Source organism: Brachyhypopomus gauderio, chromosome 17, assembly GCF_052324685.1.
Source record: "Brachyhypopomus gauderio isolate BG-103 chromosome 17, BGAUD_0.2, whole genome shotgun sequence".
Classification (NCBI taxonomy): Eukaryota; Metazoa; Chordata; class Actinopteri; order Gymnotiformes; family Hypopomidae; genus Brachyhypopomus; species Brachyhypopomus gauderio.
In genome coordinates, this window is record NC_135227.1 from 20,053,622 (window position 1) to 20,070,802 (window position 17,181).

The 17,181-nt window shown below is 45.3% G+C and overlaps 1 protein-coding gene across 1 annotated transcript in view; it reads right to left on the minus strand.

Annotated features, from left to right (window-relative positions):
- Positions 1-61: 61 nt before the first annotated feature.
- fmn2a (formin 2a) overlaps positions 62-17,181 on the minus strand; it is a 56,774-nt gene continuing 39,654 nt past the window's right edge. The window contains exons 16-20 of the mRNA XM_076977873.1: positions 11,689-11,781; positions 5,815-5,866; positions 5,292-5,441; positions 1,827-1,908; positions 62-1,155 (exon numbers count right to left, since the gene is read on the minus strand). Of these exons, the coding sequence (XP_076833988.1) occupies positions 1,129-1,155; positions 1,827-1,908; positions 5,292-5,441; positions 5,815-5,866; positions 11,689-11,781 (404 nt within the window). The 3' untranslated portion in view covers positions 62-1,128. The remainder of the gene's footprint in view (positions 1,156-1,826; positions 1,909-5,291; positions 5,442-5,814; positions 5,867-11,688; positions 11,782-17,181) is intronic.

Genomic DNA, 17,181 nt, shown 5'->3' on the forward strand with positions numbered 1-17,181 from the left:
AAAACTATTAAAAACATGTCAATATCTCAAACATCTTAAAATGTAATTTAAATAAAAACAGAGATAAGAGACAAAAACAAGCATGAAGTGTCTGCTGATACATGTGCATAAAGTTCTCACACACACTAAAGCAGAAGTGTTGATTAAGTGGATAAAATGTTTTAAAAAACATCTTATTAGTTTTAAATTTGCTTTAAATTTGCTACACATTTTTTAGGCAGGTAGGTATGTAGGCAGATAGATAGATAGTTATTGATTATTGCTTCTCATCTCTATGTGGATGAGTACAATGATGAAGAATATGTAGCCATACATTGTTGGTTTACTATGTTTTCGTACAGTGAAGTATGTGACTGTACATTTTCGTCAAAGGCTTTTTTACCTGGATCTGCTTTAACTCACACATACTACATGAAATGCTTGATTACTGATAATTACATTATGGTGAAGAATCTAAAATAAACAGTGCTGTAACTGTAACAGTTAAAAAACATATTTCTTAGGACAATATTAAGGCAATGGTGCATTAGGGGTGGGGGGTGATAAAGGTCCATTGCAACGTCACTGGATTTGACTTTGCAGGATGCTGTGTCCTCTTATGAGGATATGTTATTATGTAAGGTCCCTACACCATGTTAGGATGTAAGGTCCCTACACCATGTTAGGATGTAAGGTCCCTACACCATGTTATGATGTAAGGTCCCTACACCATGTTAGGATGTAAGGTCCCTGCACCATGTTATGATGTAAGGTCCATACTTTGCCAACACTGTTCAGCAGTCAAACATTTCACTCATTTTCAAGTGGATGAATCCACAGTGTTAGAGGAGAGAACCAACTCCAATGTCTAGAACCAGCCACAGGCTCTAGAACCAACTCCAATGTCTAGAACCAGCCACAGGCTCTAGAACCAACTCCAATGTCTAGAACCAGCCACAGGCTCTAGAACCAACTCCAATGTCTAGAACCAGCCACAGGCTCTAGAACCAACCCCAGGGTCTGGAACCAGTTACCAGCTGTAGAACCAGCTCCAGGGTCTGAACCAGTTACCATCTGTAGAACCAGCTCCAGGTCTAGCACCACACCCCCCACGAGCAGAGCTGCTCCTCCTGCCCTGGCCTGTGGATTTCAGGTCTTCTGTTTCAGTTTGGCCTTCTGTCAAACAATGAATGCAACATTGAGGGTGAGTTGGCAGGCAAGATTCAGAACAGCCAGTCCTCCTGAGCGAATACACCCCAGACGTCACACTCCAGCCCTCACACCCCAGTCCTCACACCCCAGTCCTCACACTCCAGCCCTCACACCCCAGCCCTCACACCCCAGACCTCACACCCCAGCCCTCACACCTCAGCCCTCACACCTCAGCCCTCACACTCCAGCCCTCACACCTCAGCCCTCACACCTCAGCCCTCACACTCCAGCCCTCACACCCCAGACCTCACACCCCAGTCCTCACACCCCAGTCCTCACACCCCAGTCCTCACACTCCAGCCCTCACACCTCAGTCCTCACACCCCAGTCCTCACACCCCAGTCCTCACACTCCAGCCCTCACACCCCAGTCCTCACACTCCAGCCCTCACACCCCAGTCCTCACACCCCAGTCCTCACACCCCAGTCCTCACACCTCAGCCCTCACACTCCAGCCCTCACACCTCAGCCCTCACACCCCAGTCCTCACACTCCAGCCCTCACACCCCAGCCCTCACACTCCAGCCCTCACACTCCAGCACTCACACTCATTTTACTCTTGCAGAATTAGCACAGAGAGTGTTAAAGTGAAAACACAGCAGAAGAGTGCACGCAGCAGCTACAAGTGGCACGCACCATTCCAGACGCCATCTTGGCTCTGACGTTGTAGGCTGCTCTCTCTCTGGACTGGCGGACCGTCTCCTCCACCGCCTTGAGCCTGCAATGGCAGCAACAACAGCTGACGTTACTTCACATCTGGGACACTCTGAACCCCTGGACTGCCACAACACTGCACAATTCAGTAGGTCCAGGCTCACACATTCCTGGATCAGGTGAACAGCTCAGCATCATAATGGGGGGAGGGGATCACCAGTATCAGCATCATAATAGGCCCTTTTCACACTTCCGCATTTTTTCTTCCGGAAGCTCTCGTTGCAGGGTAAAGTTACTTCCGTTACACATTAAACAATGGCAGAGTCCAATAACAAGAGCTTTTGCAGTGCACCAGGGTGCTCGATCTCGAAGCAAAAACAGTCGTATCTCAGTTTCTACGGTTTTCCGGCTGACGACGAGCAGAAAAGAAAATGGGTTTGTGCAATTAGGAGGGATGAAGGGGAAAACTTTGTGATACGGAGCATCTTTGTGTGTAGCCAGCATTTCACTGCTGCAGACTACATAGCAGGAAGCTCGCGGCTAAAAGTTGGTGCTGTTCCCTGTTACTGTTCCCAGTACTGTTACTGTTCCCAGCCGGTTTCAGTGGAACAGTTGCTGTCCGCGTTTGAAAGATCAAGCTCTCGGCTGGGAGTACACGTACGTCCGCTAGCATCTAGCTGTTACCCGCTTGCATCTAGCCCCGGTCCGATAGCATCTAGCCCCGGTCCGCTAGCTTCTAGCCCCGGTCCGCTAGCTTCTAGCCCCGGTTCGCTAGCTTCTAGCCCCGGTTCGCTAGCTTCTAGCCCCGGTTCGCCAGCTTCTAGCCCCGGTTCGCTAGCTTGTAGTCGTGATCCGATAGCTTCTAGCCCCGGTTCGCTAGCATCTAGCCATGATCCGATAGCTTCTAGCCCCGGTTCGCTAGCTTCTAGCCCCGGTTCGCTAGCTTCTAGCCGTGATCCGATAGCTTCTAGCCGTGATCCGATAGCTTCTAGCCGTGATCGATAGCTTCTAGCCGTGATCGATAGCTTCTAGCCGTGATCCGATAGCTTCTAGCCCCGGTTCGATAGCTTCTAGCCGTGATCCGATAGCTTCTAGCCCCTATCCGATAGCTTCTAGCCCCGGTTCGCTAGCTTCTAGCCCCGGTTCGCTAGCTTCTAGCCCCGGTTCGCTAGCTTCTAGCCCCGGTTCGCTAGCTTCTAGTCGTGATCCGATAGCTTCTAGCCCCGGTTCGCTAGCATCTAGCCGTGATCCGATAGCTTCTAGCCCCGGTTCGATAGCTTCTAGCCCCGGTTCGATAGCTTCTAGCCCCGGTTCGATAGCTTCTAGCCGTGATCCGATAGCTTCTAGCCGTGATCTGATAGCTTCTAGCCGTGATCCGATAGCTTCTAGCCGTGATCCGATAGCTTCTAGCCGTGATCCGATAGCATCTAGCTAGAAAAGAGCAAGCTCTCGGCTGGCAGTACACCACGAACATCTACTAGTCGAGAGTTTGCTCTTTCAAATGCGGACAGCAACTGTTCCACTGAAACGGCTCTGAAACTAGCTGTGATCCGCTAGCATCCAGCTCTGCTCGGTAGCATCCAGCTCTGACCATCACTTTGCTGTCGACTATATTGGACACTGAATAAACAATAACACGTAATAACTTGGTGTGTGTCATGAACTTTATTGATACTGATGTAAACCAAACAATCAATAGCTGACGTCCCTTGGCTTGCTAAAGCTGGGCGTACACTGTACGATATTTTAAATCGTGTACTCAGCTCCAGCTCAAACTGTACGACTAAATCGCAGTGAGAGTCGGCTCGTGAAGCTGCTTCAACAGTGCGATACTCTCACGAGGAGCGATTTGAATTTCAAACATGTTTGATATTCTTGCGACGCTGCGATTTCTGATCGGGAGTGGGTCTGAGGTGTGAATCGCTCCTCGTTTACCTGTGTAAACTACACGATGCACGACACGCGATTGAGCCGAAACTCGGCCCGATCGCAAAAATAGTCGCACGAGTGAAAAATCGGCTGAAAATGGGCCAAAAATCGCAGTGTATGCCCAGCTTAACCTAGCTAGATATTGTTAATTAAAGCTGTCAGTATCATTTGTAATATTATAATATATATCATAATAATATAGACTGTTTTACCACTCCGTAGGATGACTAATGGAACCAGCTATACCTTAAATAATAGTTAGTTACCTAGCTAGTGCTAGCTGGTGTTAGCTTACCCTGGTATAAGTGAATAAAATATTCTACAAACAATTTGTAGCCTCTATTTAACTTGGAAACGTTCGTTGTTGAATGTTCTCCAACGATACTGGAAACGTATTTAAAATTCAGTCTCGGCAGCGACGACAGGGATGAAGTAAACACACGCTCCATGCTGAGGTGAATTGACAACAACAATCTTCTGCGAGTACCGGAACTTGTTTTACCCGGCGGTGACGTATTTCCGTTTTGTTGTGAAAAGGGCCTATTGGGGGAGGGGATCACCAGTATCATAATGTGGGGAGGGGATCACCAGTATCAGTATCATAATGGGGGGAGGGGATCACCAGTATCATAATGGGGGGAGGGGATCACCAGTATCATAATGGGGGGAGGGGATCACCAGTATCAGCATCATAATGGGGGGAGGGGATCACCAGTATCAGCATCATAATGGGGGGAGGGGATCACCAGTATCAGTATCATAATGGGGGGAGGGGATCACCAGTATCAGTATCATAATGGGGGAGGGGATCACCAGTATCAGTATCATAATGGGGGGAGGGGATCACCAGTATCAGTATCATAATGGGGGGAGGGGATCACCAGTATCAGCATCATAATGGGGGGAGGGGATCACCAGTATCAGTATCATAATGGGGGGAGGGGATCACCAGTATCATAATGGGGGAGGGGATCACCAGTATCAGTATCATAATGGGGGGAGGGGATCACCAGTATCATAATGGGGGAGGGGATCACCAGTATCAGTATCATAATGGGGGGAGGGGATCACCAGTATCATAATGGGGGAGGGGATCACCAGTATCAGTATCATAATGGGGGGAGGCGATCACCAGTATCATAATGGGGGGAGGGGATCACCAGTATCAGTATCATAATGGGGGGAGGGGATCACCAGTATCAGTATCATAATGGGGTGGTGCTGGGAGGGGGGCAAACAGACAAACAGAAAGAAAGGGAGTGAAATAAGCAAATAAGTGAAATGTGAGAGTAACACACACACAATTACTGTCAGTAACAGACACACTGAGTGTGAGTAGCACAGACACACACTGTATGTGAGTAACACAAACACTGAGTGTGTGAGAGTAGCACAGACACACACACTGTATGTGAGTAACACAAAAACTGAGTGTGTGGGAGTAGCACAGACACACACTGTATGTGAGTAACACAAACACTGAGTGTGTGAGAGTAGCACAGAGGAGAGAACACACACCTTTCCTTCAGGAGCCGTTTGTTCTCCCTCTTCCACAGGTCCTTAAAGTCAGAAGAGAACTGGTGCCACACACTGAAGAACGTGTGGAGGGAGACCTCCTTCTCCCCCGCCTTAGGGCTCACTGAGAAAAACACAGTCAGCTCCACAAAGCTGCAACACAGAGACGGAGGTGCGTGAGACGTAACAGCACCATGCCAGACGTCTGCCTTGTCAAGACGACCTGAGCGCTTTAGCCTGGGGGAACACCAGGCTGATGTGAAGGAGGGCTTATCTCCGCCCGCTGAGCACTTCTGAACTTGTGCAGAAATAAGCTCACTCTCAAACAGGTAACAACATTATCAAAGTAATAATAGTATTCAAATATTCAAATCACATTTCTCTTAATTTTCTCCCTACATTGAAAGGAAATGTTACAGAGAAGTTTATACCATCACACACACACACACACACACACACACACACACACACACACACACACACACACACACACACACACACACACACACACACACACCTAGCATACCTGTTGTGTGTGTCAGAGAGCTGTTTCTCCTGGGCTTCTAGTTCTGTCCTAGCTGAGAGGCAAAGAGAGAGAAGGAGGGAGAGAGAGAGAAACACACTCCCTAGCATCAGTGCCCATTATTACACATCAAACAGATCCTTAATAAGTACTAAGAATGGAAATAATCAGAGCTTGTATTTTTTAATGCAAGGAGGCCAGATGTTTTGACGGGGCAGCAAAAATGTGTTTTACATATCTGATACTGATAAATATCTAGTTCTGAGTTAGTACCTCATTTCCAGGTGTGGGGGGCCGTGTAGGTGTTTACACTGACCCAGAACAGGTGGAGTACACATAGGCTGGTCTCTCTCTGGTATCTGTGTCTATCTCTCCCTGTTGGTTTCTCTTTGTCTGTCTCTATCTGTCTGCTTCTCCATGTTGATCTCTCTCTGTCTGTCACTCCCTGTTAGTCTCTATCTGTTTGTACCTGTCTGCTTCCCCCTGTTGGTCTTTCTCTATCTGTCTCCCCCTTTTGGACTCTCTGTCTATCTCTCCCTGTTGGTTTCTCTCTGTCTCTATTTATCTGTCTCTCCCTGTTGGTATTGTAACGTGGCGAGTATGTGAACGTACACACCCACTCAGCAGTAGAAACACCAAACACAAGATGGTGCGGAAAACTCAACACGGAAAACAAAACTCGACAGTAAAAACACGGGAGAAAAGAGAACAAAAAAAAAAACCGCAGAAAACCCAACACGTGCAAAGCAAAACTCAGCCGTAGAGAGACGGGAGAAAAATAACAAGGCAACTCAAAAGTTTAAAACTCGAGGTTCACCTGGAGAGTAACATTGCAGTCGGAGCCTACAATACCAGCATCGCTGCTCCGACACGGAATGAAAGCCTGGCGTTCATCAACAGACATTTACAGTGACAATATCATAACCCAGAACTTTCATTTTTACCTTTACTTAGTCTGATTGTGTGATTTGTGTGTGACTTGTGTATTTGTCTGTATTTTGTGTAATCTGTGTGTTAACGGGCCGCCCAATGGAGGATGGGTTCCCTTTTGAGTCTTGGTTCTCCCGAGGTTTCTTCCTATTCCCCACTATCTTAGGGAGTTTTTCCTCGCCACTGTCGCCCTTGGCTTGCTCATTAGGGTTCTGGACCCCGTAGTATTGTTAACCTTTTAAATCCTGTAAGGCGCTTTGTGACAACATGTGTTGTGAAAAGCGCTATACAAATAAACTTTGATTGATTGATTGATTGAAAAGACGCAGAAAAACTCAATGCGTGAAAATGAAACAAAGGACGCCAGAGGAAGTAACTGGCAGCAGGCAAACGCCACAACAAACAAAAACCTTCCCAAAACAAAAGTATAACGGATAGGAAATGTAACCGGTGGAGGAAAACGATGGGCCAGGGAACGGCGCAGGAGATTCGAATAAGTAATAGTGTAACAAGAGGGAGATAAAGAGAGGGAAAGGTGGCGAGACACCTTGTAACGTAACGTAACAATACAGAAAGCAGAGAAGGGCTGAAAGTGTAACGGCATGACCAAACCGATTCAGCAGTGATCTGTCACACCAAACTTCCTTAAGTAACCAGGGCAACAGGTGTGACGGATCACTGCTGGTTGCGTCTGCTCTGCCCAGAGCCGACTCGTGCGCCCCCCTCCTGTGGTAGCCGAGGGAGCTGCAGCCTAGCCAGCCCTGACAGGTCTCTCTCAATCTGTCTCTCCCTGTTGGTCTCTCTCAATCTGTCTCTCCCTGTTGGTCTCTCTCAATCTGTCTCTCCCTGTTGGTCTCTCTCAATCTGTCTCTCCATGTTGGTCTCTCTCAATCTGTCTCTCCCTGTTGGTCTCTCTCAATCTGTCTCTCCCTGTTGGTCTCTCTCAATCTGTCTCTCCCTGTTGGTCTCTCTCAATCTGTCTCTCCCTGTTGGTCTCTTTCTGTCTGTCTCTCCCTGTTGGTCTCTCTGTCTGTCTATCCCTGTTGGTCTCTCTCTGTTTGTTTCTCCCTGTTGGTCTCTCTCTGTTTGTTTCTCCCTGTTGGTCTCTCTCTGTTTGTTTCTCCTTGTGGGTATCTCTCTGTCTGTGTCTCCTTGTTGGAATCTTGCAATCTGTCTCACCCTCTTGGTTTCTCTCTGTTTGTTTCTCCCAGTTGGTCTCTCTCTGTCTTTCTTTTCAAATTGGTCTGTCCCTCTCTTTGTCTTTCTCTCCCTGTTGATCTGTCTGTTTCTCTCTCTCCAGCCTCTTGGTCTGCTCTTTCTCCTGTAATCTCTCTGTCTATCTATCTATCTATCTCTCTCTGTGTGTGATTTCATCTCAAGCTTTTGGAAAATAAACAGTCATAGAGCAGCTGGTGGGTTCCTCATAGTAGTAGCCCTCTCAAGTCAGACTTTTACAATCACACGTTAAAAAAACACATATTGAGGGAGAGAGAGAGAGAGAGGGAGAGAGAGGGACAGAGAGTCCTGTTTGACTTCTTCCATTCCTCTGATCTATATTTCTCCTCTAACTAGAAGCAGTATGGTGGGTAGGGTGGATGGGAGCAGAGGGGGTGATGAGGATGTCTAGGGGGTAGGTTTGTGGGGTAGGGAGGTGGTTTTGTGTGTGGGGATGGGGGGAGGGGGCATTGGTGTGGCCACAGCCCTGGTTTAAGGGCCTGGGCCTGGGGCTCAGACTCTGAAGTCTCCTGAAGTCCCTGGATCAAAGCCTGAATGGGGAAGCATAAGACAAAAACCCCACCCACCTACCCAAACCGAGAGAGAGAGGGAGGGAGAGAGAGGGAGGGAGAGAGAGGCACAGGGGGAAAGAGTGAGAGAGCACACATGTGGGTATGATTATGGAGTGATAAGTAAAGAAACAGAGAGGAGAGTAATAGTTCGCATTAGTGTGTTTAAGAAAATGATTCAGAAGAATAGAAAGAAGAATAGAAAGAGGAGGACAGACCACAGTATTATAGAGTGATGCTGTGATATGACAGTTGGGTGGGGGTGAGAGACTGAGAGAGAAGAAGAATGAGAGAAAAGACAAAAAGAAAAAGAGGGAAAATTGGATGGAAGGAATCAAACAAACTGGGTGAAAATGACAGCTGGGAGAAATTTGCAATCTGTGAAGGAGAGCTGCGTGAAGGACCTGTGAGAAGATCAGTTAGAAGATCCATGAGAGGATCCATGAGATCGTCTACGTTTACTGGTGCTCTGGCCATGGAGGGTTCTTCCCAGAACATATGAAGACCCACAACCACTGGAGCTTTGCACCAGAAAGAAGGAACTTACAAATGCATGACCTTGAACGCATGAATTGAAATAAAACTCTTGAGGCTTCTCTCGTTCTGCATTGCTATGTTGACATTATTTCTATACTATTTATATAAACATTTGTTTAAAACATTTGTTTGAAACTACTAGAACCCTTCTGGACACAGAACAGGAATAATCTTCTTTCTCTATCAGTAAATAAAGCAAAACACACTTATCAGATTTCTCAGTGGGTCAAGAGTTCACAGTCACTTCATTATTATATGGTGGTTGTCACGTTGAGGACCCCGGCCCCTCCCTTTTGGGCGTGTGTATACGTAGTCCACGTGCTTTGTCTGCGTCAGTGGGACTCCGTGGTGAAGGTTATGTCGTGTGAATAATGTGTCTCACCTGTGAATCGTCTCGTAATCACGTGGGGCTAATGTGGTCTGTCTATTTAATGTGCGCTCGCGCAGTGTCCTGTGCTCGTCGTTGTCTAAAGTCTGCACGTTGTGTGAATCGTGTGTGTTGCTCGTGCGCTATTGCGCAATCTCTGTTATTAAAGTGACGTCTGCCTGGAAAGCAAGGATTCCCGTGTCTCGTCCTTCGCCCTGCCCGCGCGTCACAGTGGTATTGGCCTTTAATTGCTTTGTTTGAATGAAATGACCTTCCACAAGCTTCACATGATACTTGGCCAGAATTGTGAACCATTGCTCCTGGCTGCAGTTCCTCAAGGTGGTGGGGGGGGGGGGCGTGTCTGCTGCAGCTTGGCTTATGGGTTCAGTCAGCACATCTCCTCTGGGGTTCTCAGGACTCTGTGATGGTCAGAACTACAGAGGAGGGGCCAGGGTCGCAATCCTGTTGTGACCACATTTTGACTTCCTGGTCAAGGTCTCGAGATCTTGCTTTGGTACAGATTATTATCTTTGGTGTGGGGCAATTTTCTTCCTAAAGTGAATCCTGAGTCCCTAAAACACTGCGACGCCATGATATTGTTGCTCATGCCTTACAGCTGAATTGCTGGTCTTTTGATTAATAGCCCCATGTTTCTTCCCACAAATAGCACTGATCATTATGGTCAGTTACGTTTTTGTTTACTCTGACTCAGAAGACCTGAGTATGAATCATGGTTCTGGTGATCACGTGATTTTTCCATGCTGGTCTTGGTATAGGTGCTTTTCACCTGTGTTATGTACGTCATTGTGATGGAAGACTGTGATGTAGGTCATTGTGATGTAGGACTGTGATGTAAGTCATTGTGATGTAGGACTGTGATGTAGGTCATTGTGATGTAGGACTGTGATGTAGGTCATTGTGATGGAGGACTGTGATGTAGGTCATTGTGATGGAGAACTGTGATTTAGGTCATTGTGATGGAAGACTGTGATGTAAGTCATTGTGATGTAGGACTGTGATGTAAGTCATTGTGATGTAGGACTGTGATGTAGGTCATTGTGATGGAGGACTGTGATGTAGGTCATTGTGATGGAGAACTGTGATTTAGGTCATTGTGATGGAGGACTGTGATGTAGGTCATTGTGATGTAGGACTGTGATGTAGGACTGTGATGTAGGTCATCGTGATGTAGGACTGTGATGTAGGTCATTGTGATGGAGAACTGTGATGTAGGTCATTGTGATGGAGAACTGTGATTTAGGTCATTGTGATGGAGGACTGTGATGTAGGTCATTGTGATGGAGAACTGTGATTTAGGTCATTGTGATGGAGGACTGTGATGTAAGTCATTGTGATGTAGGACTGTGATGTAGGTCATTGTGATGGAGAACTGTGATGTAGGTCATTGTGATGGAGAACTGTGATTTAGGTCATTGTGATGTAGGACTGTGATGTAGGTCATTGTGATGGAGAACTGTGATTTAGGTCATTGTGATGTAGGACTGTGATGTAAGTCATTGTGATGTAGGACTGTGATGTAGGTCATTGTGATGGAGAACTGTGATGTAGGTCATTGTGATGGAGAACTGTGATGTAGGTCATCGTGATGTAGGACTGTGATGTAGGTCATTGTGATGGAGGACTGTGATTTAGGTCATTGTGATGGAGGACTGTGATTTAGGTCATTGTGATGGAGGACTGTGATTTAGGTCATTGTGATGGAGGACGGCGGGATGGTGTTCCTGAGGCCTCTAATTCCTTCAGCAGTTCCTCTTGTGGGTTCAGACTGGACCACAGTGTGTTTAGTCCTGGGTCTGAATTACTACTTCCTTCTGGATTGTATGCATGATTGTATGGTCCTACGATTGTTATGTTTGCACATAATCATTCATAGAAATGGTTGTGGTACATTTAGATGTGTGAAAATTGTTCTTAAGGAAGATCCAGATTTCTTCTGGGGATTCTCATGACATTGAAGGCATTGTGTGTGTGTGTGTGTGTGTGTGTGTGTGTGTGTGTGTGTGTGTGTGTGTGTGTGTGTGTGTGTGTGTGTAGTGTCAATTACAAGATCCACTATTTTGTGTGATTAACTTTATGTAGGTTTTCTTTGCAGCTGTGTGTGTTAGGGACTGTATGTGTGCATACAGTAGCCGTGTGTGTGTGTGTGTGTGTGTGTGTGTGTGTGTGTGTGTGTGTGTGTGTGTGTGTGTGTGTGTGTGTGTGTGTGTGTGGGTCCATGTTTGGTGTATCGTCTCTTACCCTGAATCAGAAATGACTCCATTTTCTCTCTGAAGGGCTGCAGGTGCTGGTTCTCAGATGTGCTACACACCTTCTCTGTTTCAGCTGAACATGCTGTAGGAACACAGGCAGAGGACCAGCTGGGTCAGGCCCAGGTTTTTGTAAAAACACACACTCTGTGTATGTGTGTGGTGAGAGCTGCACACACTCTGTGTATGTGTGTGTGGTGAGAGCTGCACACACTCTGTGTATGTGTGTAATCTGTCTACACACAGTCTACACTTTCATGAGTCATATCCGAGTCACCCACACTTCAACTTCTGCAATATTCTCATCATTTCAGTTTTCCAGTGCAAAATTTGTTTCTTCAGATGAGCAGCGTTCAGCATGGGCTATGTTATTATGTTATGTTACTATGTTATTATGTTACTATGATATTACGTTATTATGTTATGTTACTATGTTATTATGTTACTATGATATTACGTTATTATGTTATGTTATTATGTTATGTTATTATTTTACTATGATATTACATTATTATGTTATGTTATTATGTTACTATGTTATTATGTTACAATGATATTACGTTATTATGTTATGTTATTATGTTACTATATTATGTTATTATGTTATGTTATTATGTTACTATATTATGTTATTATGTTATGTTATTATGTTACTATGTTATTATGTTACTATGATATTACGTTATTATGTTGTTATGTTATGTTATGTTATTATGTTACTATGATATTACGTTATTATGTTATGTTATTATGTTATTTTACTATGTTATTGTTATTATGTTATTATGTTACTATGTTATTATATTATGTTATGTTATTGTGTTACTCTGTTATGTTACTACATTACTGTTACTATGTTATGTTACTACTACTAATTATCGACCTATATCTAACCTTTCCTTTCTTAGCAAAATCATTGAAAAAGTTGTGTCAATCCAGTTGAATGATTATGTAAAAGTAAATCAAATAAATGACACTTTTCAATCTGGTTTCAGAGCTCTCCACAGCACTGAAACAGCCCTAGTTAAGGTAGTAAATGACTTGAGATTGAATAAGGATGCAGGCAAACTCTCAGTCCTTTTTCTGCTGGATTTAAGCGCCACTTTTGACACGGTTGATCATGAAATTCATCTTGATCGACTACAGAGTTGGGTAGGCCTTAGTGGCTTAGTCTTAGACTGGTTTAGATTGTACCTAACTGGGCGTGATTACTATGTAGCATTAGGTACCTCTTCCTCCACACGTCAAAAAATAACTTGTGGTGTCCCCCAAGGATAAATTCTTGGGCCGTTACTATTCAACCTATATATGCTTCCGTTACCACATATCATTAATAAACATGGTATTAGTTATCATCAATATGCAGATGACACTCAACTTTACATTTCTCTAGAACCAAAAGCCCTAAAATCAATTTGCTCACTGTTTGACTGCATAGATGATATACAGACATGGATGTCTGACAATTTTCTGCAATTAAATAAACAGAAGACAGAGGTTCTTGTTCTTGGCAGTGATTCACAAAGGAATGATGTCCAGACCTATTTAAATCAAATGAATCTGAATGCCAGACAATGTGTTAAGAACCTGGGCGTCACCTTTGATAATGAGCTCAGCTTCAAATCACACATCATGACTACATGCAAGACAGCTTATTTTCACCTTCGAAACATTGCTAAGGTCCGAGATATGCTCACTCCTGCTGACAGTGAAAAACTTGTCCATGCATTTATCACATCAAGGCTAGATTATTGTAACGCTGTTCTATCTGCTCTTCCAAAGAGCTCTATTTCCCACCTACAGCGAGTTCAGAACGCGGCTGCAAGGGTTCTGACCCACAGGAGAAAGAGAGATCATATTACACCTGCACTCCACTCACTGCACTGGTTACCTGTCAGCTTTAGGATAGATTTTAAGGTTCTAGTCATGGTTTTTAAATGTCTTCATGGTCTTGCCCCTCTTTACCTCAGTGAAATGATGTTTAGATATGTTCCAGTCAGGTCTCTGAGGTCTTCAAACAGTAATCTACTGGTGATTCCTAGATGCCGATTAAAGATTGGCGAGGGTGCTTTTAGCCACTATGGCCCAAAGCTCTGGAATTCTCTTCCTGAAGAGCTCAGAGGCATTTCATCCCTGAATAGTTTCAAGAACAGTCTCAAAACTTTCCTGTTTAGATCTGCTTTTAGTTAAGAAACTCTAGTCTATTATTTTATAATTTGTCACTTTATTTAATTATTTCTTTTTATCTTTAATTTTAATATTTTATTTTTATCTTCTTATATTTACTTATCTTAATTAGTTTTACTTACTTTACTTTTTTATTATATTGTTTACTTTACTTTTTTACATTTTATGTTATTTTACTTTAATTTCTTCTAACATTTTCTTTTTGTCTTCTCCTTTTTATGTTTCTTTTATTTATACTGTAAAGCACTTTGAGTTGCATGTATGTATGAAAGGTGCTATACAAATAAAGATTATTATTATTATTATTATTATTATTACAGTACTGTTACTATGTTGTTATGTTACTACATTACTGTTACTATGTTGTTATGTTACTACATTACTCCTACTATGTTGTTATGTTACTACATTACTCCTACTGTGTTGTTATGTTACTACATTACTGTTACTATGTTGTTATGTTACTACATTACTCCTACTATGTTATGTTACTACATTACTCCTACTATGTTGTTATGTTACTACATTACTCCTACTGTGTTATGTTACTACATTACTCTTATTATGTTGTTATGTTACTACATTACTCTTACTATGTTGTTATGTTACTACATTACTGTTACTATGTTTTTGTGTCTTTTTTGTTGCTCAGCATGATGCAAAGGAATGTGCATAAAGTATGAAAGGATTATGAGTAAGAGCAGGACTGAGTAAGAGCAGGACTGAGTAAGAGCAGGACGCTGAGTCAGAGCAGGACGCTGAGTAAGAGCAGGACGCTGAGTGAGAGCAGGACGCTGAGTGAGAGCAGGACGCTGAGTGAGATCATGACTGAGTAAGAGCAGGATGCTGAGTCAGAGCAGGACTCTGAGTAAGAGCAGGACGCTGAGTGAGATCAGGACGCTGAGTGAGATCAGGACGCTGAGTAATAGCAGGACTCTGAGTAATAGCAGGACTCGGAGTAAGAGTAGGACGCTGAGTGAGATCAGGACACTGAGTGAGATCAGGACACTGAGTGAGAGCAGGACGCTGAGTGAGAGCAGGACTGAGTGAGAGCAGGACGCTGAGTGAGATCAGGATGCTGAGTGAGATCAGGATGCTGAGTCAGAGCGGGACTCTGAGTAAGAGCAGGATGCTGAGTGAGATCATGACTCTGAGTAAGAGCAGGACGCTGAGTGAGATCAGGATGCTGAGTGAGATCAGGATGCTGAGTGAGATCAGGATGCTGAGTCAGAGCGGGACTCTGAGTAAGAGCAGGACGCTGAGTGAGATCATGACTCTGAGTAAGAGCAGGACGCTGAGTGAGATCAGGACGCTGAGTGAGATCAGGACTCCTAGTAAGAGCAGGACGCCGAGTGAGATCAGCATCCTGCTCTTACTTCTATTAAACTATCAGCATGCTAAGCAGTGCTAACAAATCTGGTCCTTGTTTCCTGCTGCTGTCTCCCTGAATGATGTGCACAGTTGATAGAGCCCTGGAGACATCGTCCCCTTGTGTCCAACGCCCATCACCGCACGTGATGCTCCAGGACGTGGCATGCCAACATAGCGCTCATGCTAATCTCTTCAGCAGCTGGGTCTTCGGGGTGTTCGTGCGTAGCCGGCAGCCCAGCGGGGGTAGGGCCTGGCTGGGTTACCTGCTTCACAAGACCCCCTGCGGCTGTCCAGGCCGCTAACATCTGCTGCAGCGTTCTGCCCTGCAGTCCTGCCCCCCTCCGGGTGATGACTCACTCACCGCGGGGACCCCTGGCCCAGACGGCAGCTGCAGGAGCACAGCCAGCCGCACATTCCCTCGGGGACGCCGGGAGCTTTCAGCTCTATGAATTGTGGGTAGTTTGAGAAATAAAGTGCTTTGCTGAAGAAGCCAACATGCTTACTGAGCTCTGATGCGTTTAGCAGGTGATCAGGGAATAGTTTTCATGTGTTTATATGCGTTTGGATGATGGGTTTTTAAAAATGTTTTCACTTTGCTTGCTGAGTTTTACTGACAGGGCGTGTGATTCATAAGAGACAGGACAGCGGCAGTGTGTTCCAATACACTGAAGGCCACTATTTCCCCTAATTCATACATCTGAAAGCAACATCTCTGTCTGATAAGATGTTCCTCATTCGCTTGTCTGACCTCAGCAGAAATACACAGATTTCTGTTCCACAACCCCTGTAAACCTCACAGCACAACACAACAATCTGAACTCCGGCTGTCAGACTGGCTGCCATGGACGTCGCTCTGGAGAAAAGGGTCTGTCACACACTGTAAGTGTTAAACGTGTTAGATCAGGTATTAAATGGAGGACATCTTCAGCCCCTGGTTCTACCTCAATAACGGGGAGATTCTTCATATAAACCATTTAACTTCAACACAAACTACCAACTATTCTCCCTCAAATTATTCTAAAATGAACCGTATTAAATTGCAAATGACTCACAGTTGTTTTAGAAAAGAACAACAGAAGAAAGGTGATAATGGTGTTTGCTCTTGTGGCATGTTATTGATCTGAGTTTATTTGGACTGTGTTATTCTAGACACTGAGGCCTTGTCATATTGATCAATCAGCTGGTGACCCAAATCAGGGCGTCAGGGAGCTCAGAGGATGTTAATCTCCTAACAGTCTCAGGCATCTGTGTCATCATCTCTGTGCTAGAGACATGACCATCATCCTGCATGTCTGCTGCCAGTCGAACTCATGTGATCATCATCAAGTGTTTCAAGCACCAGCTCATATAAAAATGGGCGTGCCCACCTGAAAGGGGCCCAGGTCACGTTTTCACCATGACAACCATGGTGTCAGTGGAAGGAGGGTGGAGGGTGGTGGGTATGAGGGTGGAGGGTATGAGGGTGTAGGTGGCAGGAGGGTGGAGGTAGTGGGTATATGGGTGGAGGGTATGAGGGTGTAGGTGGCAGGAGGGTGGAGGTGGTGGGTATATGGGTGGAGGGTATGAGGGTGGAGGTGCTGGGTATGAGGGTGGAGGTGGTGGGTATAAGGGTGGAGAGTATGAGGGTGGAGGGTAGAGGGTATAAGGGTGGAGGGTATAAGGGTGGAAGGTATGAGGGTGGAGGGTATGAGGGTGTAGGTGGCAGGAGGGTGGGGGTGGTGGGTATAAGGGTGGAGGGTATGAGGGTGGAGGGTATGAGGGTGGAGGGTGGTGGGTATAAGGGTGGAGGGTATGAGGGTGGAGGGTATGAGGGTGTAGGTGGCAGGAGGGTGGGGGTGGTGGGTATAAGGGTGGAGGGTATGAGGGTGGAGGGTATAAGGGTGGAGGGTATGAGGGTGGAGGTGGTGGGTATAAGGGTGGAGGGTAT